The sequence below is a fragment of the Bubalus bubalis genome, chromosome 20, assembly GCF_019923935.1.
Source record: "Bubalus bubalis isolate 160015118507 breed Murrah chromosome 20, NDDB_SH_1, whole genome shotgun sequence".
Lineage (NCBI taxonomy): Eukaryota > Metazoa > Chordata > Mammalia > Artiodactyla > Bovidae > Bubalus > Bubalus bubalis.
In genome coordinates this window covers 3,989,856-3,997,082 of record NC_059176.1, presented here as the reverse complement: position 1 = coordinate 3,997,082, position 7,227 = coordinate 3,989,856, and the positions used below count along the sequence as shown (strand labels likewise).

The following is a 7,227-nucleotide window of genomic DNA, read 5'->3' as shown; positions in this document are numbered from 1 at the left end:
ACACTTTAAGAAGATGAAAAGAAACTACAGAAATAAACCTAAATAAAATAAGGGGAAATAATCAACATTAGAGATTGAACAAAAAGACGGGAAAAGACAATTTGGTTCTTTGAACAGGTTAATGAATAGGACAAATCTATGATGAAAACAACGTGAAATAGAAAATGCACAAATTTTTTAAAAGTTTAAAATGTAAAAAGGGCTAGTCAAACTAAGTACAAATGAAAAGCAACATATCAAAATGAGTGGGATATAGTTAATGCTGTGCTTAAAAGGAATTATACAGCATTACATTTTTTATTAAAAAAACAACTCAAATCAGTCATGTAAATCTCTGCCTTAAGAATCAAAAAAAGAAAAGCAAAAAAAAAAAGAAGTCTAAATAAACATAAGGAAGGAAATAATAAATAAAAGAGCAGAAACCAATTAAGTTGAAAATGGGGGTGGGGAGGGGAAAAAAAATCAATGAAACCAGAAGCTGATTCTTTGAAAAGATCAGTCAAGTTGATATTCCACTAGCCAGACTAACAAAGCTAAAGAATGTAAAAGATTCAAATTACTAATATCGGAAATGAAAGAGGGGAAATTGCTACACTGTCCACAGACATGATAAGAATAATAAAGGAGTATACAAACAACTCTCTGAAAATGAACTTGACAATTTAGATAAAATAGGCCTATTCCTTGAGATGATGCAATCTACCAAAATGCACTCAATAAGGAATGGATAACTGGGACAATCTTATATATATTAAATGAGTTGAATTTGCAGTTTAAAATTTCCAGCAAAGAAAATATCAGGTCCCATGGTTTCACTGGTGAGTTCTACTAAACATTTATGGAAGAAATAGCAGCAGTTCTACACAATCTCTTCCACAAATGAGAAAAGAAAGAAGCATTTCCACACTAATTTTATGAGGGAAGCCAATATAAAAAAGAAAAAGTAGGCAAAGATGGTACAAGAAAGGAAAACTATAAACCAATAGCCCTCATGAATATAGATACAAAAATCCATAGTGAAATATTAACAAATAGATTCCAGCAACACACATTAAAAAAAAAAATCACAACAAAGTCAATTTTGTCCAGAAGTATAAAGCTGGTTCACTGCTTTAGAATCAATGTAATCCACCCCATTACAGACTAAAGAAGAAAAATAACCTGACAAATTTCTAAGGAGTGAAATCATTCAAAGTATGTCCTCCAACCACAATGGATTTAAATTAGAAATAAATTATATAAAGAGAATTTTAAAATCTCCAACTGTAAGTTAAATAATACATTTAAAAATATCCTTGAGTCAAAGATGATGTCAAAATAGAAATTAGAAAATGTATTTAAACTAAATTATAGTAAAGATAGTAAATCTCCAAATTTGGAAATTCAATTAAAGCAATATTTACAAATAGATTTATAATTTTTAATTGGCTAACCAAAGCAGAAGCGAGGCACAGTTGTGGATGAGCCTGGTGGTGAAAGTAAACTTCGATGCTGTAAAGAACAATATTGAATAGGAACCTGGAATGTTAGGCCCATAAATCAAGGTCAAGCAGGAGATGGTAAGAGTGAACATCATCGCAGCCAATTAAGCCGACTGTGCTCTTTTCCCCATGGGGGCCCAGTGTGCAATGGCTGCAAACAGCAGCCTCCTTGGTAGTGTATGTAACCTGTTGCCTGTACAGGTTGCCCTAAGGGACCTTGGAGACAACTCTTTCTAGTGGGCATTCATGACTGGCCTGCTGTTTTCCCAATCTAGACTCCAGACAGGTATGCGCGGTGCCTTTGGAAAGCCCCAGGGCACAGTGGCCAGGGTCCACATTGGCCAGGTCATAATGTCCATCCGCACCAAGCTGCAGAACAAGGAACATGTGATTGAAGCCCTCCGCCAGGCCAAGTTCAAGTTCCCTGGCCGCCAGAAGATCCACATCTCTAAGAAGTGGGGATTTACCAAGTTCAACGCGGATGAATTTGAGAACATGGTGGCAGAAAAGCGACTCATCCCAGACGGCTGTGGGGTCAAATACATCCCTAATTGTGGTCCCCTGGACACATGGCGGGCCCTGCACTCATGAGCATCAGTGCTGTCCCCTCCTTAATCATGCTCACCAATAAATGCTATTTCCTGTCAAAAAAAAAAAAAAAAGAGTGAACATCAACATCTTAGGAATCAGTGAAGTAAAATGCAGACCCTTGGACTGCACAAAGATCACGTCAGTCAACCCTAAAAGAAATCAACCCTGAATATTCAATGGAAGGACTGATGCTGAAGCTGAAGCTCCAACAGTGTGGCCACCTGATGCAAAGAGCCAACTCATTGGAAAAGACCCTGGTGCTAGGAAAGATTGAAGGCAAAAGGAGAAGGGGACGACAGAGGATGAGATGGTTGGATGGCATCACCGACTCAATGGACATGAATCTGAGCAGATTCTGGGGGACGAGGAAGCCCAGCATGCTGCAGTCCACGGGGCAGCAAAGAATCAGACATGACTCGGCAACCAAACAACAACAAATTGACTCACAAGCAGTTGTGCACATTTTACACTCAAGAAGCTGGTGACAGAAAAGCAAACTGAAAGAAAGTGGAAACGATAAGCAGAAATCATTAGAATAGAAAATTCAGGGAGTGGGAGGTTGGGGTTAGCAGATGCAAACTATGACATATAGAATGGATAAGCCACAAGGTCTTCCTACATAGCACGGAGAACTATCTCAATACCCTTTGATACACCATAATGGGAAAGAATGCTAAAAGAATGTATATAAATGCACAACTGGATCACTGCACTGAACAGCAGAAATCAGTACAACATTGTAGATCAACCACACTTGAATTTTTTAAAAATCCATATAATTAATAAAATTGAAGCTCATTCTTTGGGGGAAAAAAATGAAAAAATTTTAAACCCTAGCAAGAGTAATTTTTAAAAAGAGGGGGAAAGTCAGATTTTTAATATCAGTAGTCAAAAGAGGACATCTACAGCCCCTACAAATGTCAAAAACAAAAGGAATACCATAATGTACCAATACATTTTGACAATTGAGATTCAATATACAAATTCTTCAAACAAGTCACTTACAACCATGGTCAATAAAAGAAATAATGCATATCTTTTTTATCAGGGAGGAAAGTCATTCCTAGAATCCTTCCATCAGAATTCTCTTTTCACTTCACTGTCCAGAAATAGGTCATATGACCATTCCTACACAAGAGAGACTAGAAGAGTGAATGGTTGGCTTTTTCTCCTTGATAGTAAGAAGTAGGTAAGAAAAAAGTGTTTAGGAATGGGTATTGGATGGATTAAAAAAAAAAACGAACAGAAGTGACACATTTTATCTGTCTTTCATCTGCTAGGAGATTTTATTTTTTTATCTATGAAGCAGTGCTGAAATTACATTTATTTTTATTGCTTCTACAGAAATAATCATATAGATTTTAAAATTTGGTCTATTAATTATATATGATTTTGATAGCTTTTTAAATACTGAAGCATGGGTCATGGAAAAAGCAAGAGATTTCCAGAAAAACATCTATTTCTGCTTTATTGACTATGCCAAAGCCTTTGACTGTGTGGATCACAATAAACTGTGGACAATTCTGAAAGAGATGGGAATACCAGACCACCTGATCTGCCTCTTGAGAAATTTGTATGCAGGTCAGGAAGCAACAGTTAGAACTGGACATGAAACAACAGACTGGTTCCAAATAGGAAAAGGAGTACGTCAAGGCTGTATATTGTCACCCTGCTTATTTAACTTCTATGCAGAGTACATCATGAGAAACACTGGACTGGAAGGAACACAAGCTGGAATCAAGATTGCCAGGAGAATTATCAATAACCTCAGATATGCAGATGACACCACCCTTATGGCAGAAAGTGAAGAGGAACTCAACAGCCTCTTGATGAAAGTGAAAGTGGAGAGTGAAAAAGTTGGCTTAAAGCTCAACATTCAGAAAACGAAGATCATGGCATCCGGTCCCATCACTTCATGTCAAATAGATGGGGAAACAGTGGAAACAGTGTCAGACTTTATTTTTTGGGCTCCAAAATCACTGCAGATGGTTACTGCAGCCATGAAATTAAAAGACGCTTACTCCTTGGAAGGAAAGTTATGACCAACCTAAATAGCATATTCAAAAGCAGAGACATTACTTTGCCAACAAAGGTTCATCTAGTCAAGGCTATGGTTTTTCCTGTGGTCATGTTTGGATGTGAGAGTTGGACCGTGAAGAAGGCTGAGCGCCAAAGGATTGATGCTTTTGAACTGTGGTGTTGGAGAAGACTCTTGAGAGTCCCTTGGACTGCAAGGAGATCCAACCAGTCCATTCTGAAGGAGATCAGCCCTGGGATTTCTTTGGAAGGAATGATGCTAAAGCTGAAACTCCAGTACTCTGGCCACCTCATGCGAAGAGTTGACTCATTGGAAAAGACTCTGATGCTGGGAGGCATTGGGGGCAGCAGGAGAAGGGGAGACAGAGGATGAGATGGCTGGATGGCATCACTGACTCGATGGACGTGAGTCTGAGTGAACTCCGGGAGTTGGTGATGGACAGGGAGGCCTGGCATGCTGTGATTCATGGGGTCGCAAAGAGTCGGACACGATTGAGCGACTGAACTGAACTGAATAAAACTGACAGAAAAAGAATATAAAAAATCAGTCCAAAAAAGAAATCTGTCCTCTAACAAAGAAAATCCATAACCATGTGCTTTCATTTGTGAATCCTTCTAACTGTTTAAAGAAAGCCTGACCCTAATATTATCCAATTTATTCCAAGGAATAGAAAAGAAGGAAACACTTCCCATCTCTTTATGAGGCCAGGGTAATTCTGATAAAGATATTACAGGAATTTTAATATATATAGATCAATTATTTTCATGAACAGAGATGTAAAAATTTTAAGCAAGATTTTAACAAATCAAACACAGCAATATATTTTAAAGGGGTAAAATATAGCAACCTGTAAAAGATAATCTATAACAACCAATCAGTGTTTATTCCAAGAATACAAAAGTGTTTCAACATTGAAAAACAAAGCCAGGGTAATTTACCACTTATGATGGTTAATTTCCCACATCAATTTGACTGGACTGCAAGGTGCCTAGATGTTAGATGAGACACTGCTGCTGGTTTGTCAGTGAGGGTGTTTCTGGGCGAGAAAAACATTTGAATCTATAGGCTGAGTAAAGCAGATTGCCCTCCCTAATGTGGGGGAAAGGCAATGTGAAAGTCACTCAGTCATGCCCAACTCTTTGTGACCCCACGGACTATACAGTCCATGGAACTCTCCAGGCCAGAATACTGGAGTGGGTAGCCTTCCCCTTCTCCAGGGGATCTTCCCAACCCAGGGATCGAAGCAGGGTCTCCTGCATTGCAGGCGGGTTCTTTACCAACTGACCTATCAGGGGAGCCCTCATGCCATCAAAGACTCAAATAGAACAAAAAGTCTGTGTAAGAAAGAACTCCTCCCACCTGTTTGAGCTATGACTTTGGTCTTTTCCAGCCTTCAGATTCCGAGTGAAATATGAGCTCTTCTTGGGTCTTAAGGCTCCCAACTTTCAGACTGAAATGTATCACTGGCTTTCCTGGTCCTCAAGCCTGCAGGGTTAGACTAGAACTAGGTAAACATCATTTCTCCTGGTGCCCAGATTGCAGATGGCAGGTTGTGAAACTCCATAATCATGAGAGTCATTACCTTATAATAAATCTCTTTCTATATATACAACCTATTCTTTCTCTTTCTCTGGAGGACCGCACTATATCACATTAATAGCCAAAGAGAGAGAGAGGGAGAATTCTATGACCACCTCAATAGACACAGAAAAACTGTCTAACAAAACTAATGATAAAAATTCTCAGCAAACTAAGAATGGAATGAAACTTCCTTAATTTGATAAAGAAATCTATAAAAACCATCACACAAATTGGTAACATATTGAAAGTTTGCCCCCTAAATCAAGGACAAGATAAGGACACTTCCACCACTTCTATTCAAATTGTACTGAAGGTCCTACTCACTCAGCAACTCAAGGAAAAGATGAAAGCCATCCAGATTGAAAAGAAAAAGATAAAGCTGTATTAGAAAACCCATAGATGGGGAAACAGTGACAGACTTTATTTTGGGGGGCTCCAAAATCACTGCAGATGGTGACTGCAGCCATGAAATTAAAAGACACTCACTGCTTGGAAGAAAAGCTATGACCAACATAGACAGCATATTAAAAAGCAGAGACATTACTTTGCCAACAAAGGTCCGTCTAGTCAAGGGTATGATTTTTCCAGTAGTCATGTACGGATGTGAGAGTTGGACTATAAAGAAAGCTGAGCACTGAAGAATTATGCTTTTGAACTGTAGTGTTGGGGAAGACTCTTGAGAGTCCCTTGGACTGCAAGGAGATCAAACCAGTCCATCCTAAAGGAAATCAGTCCTGAATGTTCATTGGAAGGACTGATGTTGAAGCTGAAGCTCCAGTACTTTGGCCACCTGATGTAAAGAACTGACTCATTTGCAAAGAGCCTGATGCTGGGAAAGATTGAAGGCAGGAGGAGAAGGGGATGACAGACGATGAGGTGGTTGGATGGCATCACCAACACAATGGACATGAGTTTGAGTGAACTCCTGGAGTTGGTGATGGACAGGGAGGCCTGGGCTGCTGCAGTCCATGGGGTCGCAAAGAGTCAGACACGACTGAGTGACTGAACTGATTAGAAAAACCAAACGAGGGAGTTCCCTGGTGGTCCAGTGGTTAGGACCCCGCACTTTCACTGCCATAGCCTAGGTCCAATCCCTGATTGACAAGGTAAGATCCCACAGGCCATGCAGCGTGGCCAAAAAGAAAAAAGAAGAAAAAAAGAAAAGCCAAACGAACCTACAGACAACTGAATTTAAGTATTAAGAGAATTTAATGTTGTTGCTGGATACTAAGTCAATATGCAAAAGTCAACTGTATTTCTATATTCCAGCAACAAACAGAACGTGAAAAGTTAGAAATGATATCATTTTTAAATTTTTTGAAAACAAAACATCTAAGAACAAACAATACTGAAAGGCATGCAAGACCTCTACACTGAAGGCCACAAAGCATCGTCAAGAGAAATTACGGACTTCTATAAATTGAAAAATACAATCGTTAATCATTAAAGATCAACACGCTAATCATTTGGAAGTTTCAGTTTTTTTAATGTCAGTTCTCAGCAAAACAATCTAAAGGTTTATTACAATCACATCAA

The 7,227-nt window shown here is 38.8% G+C and overlaps 1 protein-coding gene and 1 non-coding gene across 2 annotated transcripts; both read left to right on the top strand.

Moving 5' to 3' along the window:
* The first annotated feature begins 1,575 nt into the window (after positions 1-1,575).
* LOC112580978 lies at positions 1,576-1,710 on the top strand. Its single transcript, XR_003105432.2, has one exon. It is a non-coding gene; the product is annotated as a small nucleolar RNA SNORA70 (small nucleolar RNA).
* Positions 1,672-2,143, top strand: LOC102415240 (60S ribosomal protein L10-like). The gene has a single exon (XM_025271178.3). It carries the CDS (start codon positions 1,728-1,730, stop codon positions 2,070-2,072), a length of 345 nt encoding a protein of 114 aa, XP_025126963.2. The 5' UTR covers positions 1,672-1,727; the 3' UTR covers positions 2,073-2,143.
* Positions 2,144-7,227: the final 5,084 nt, after the last annotated feature.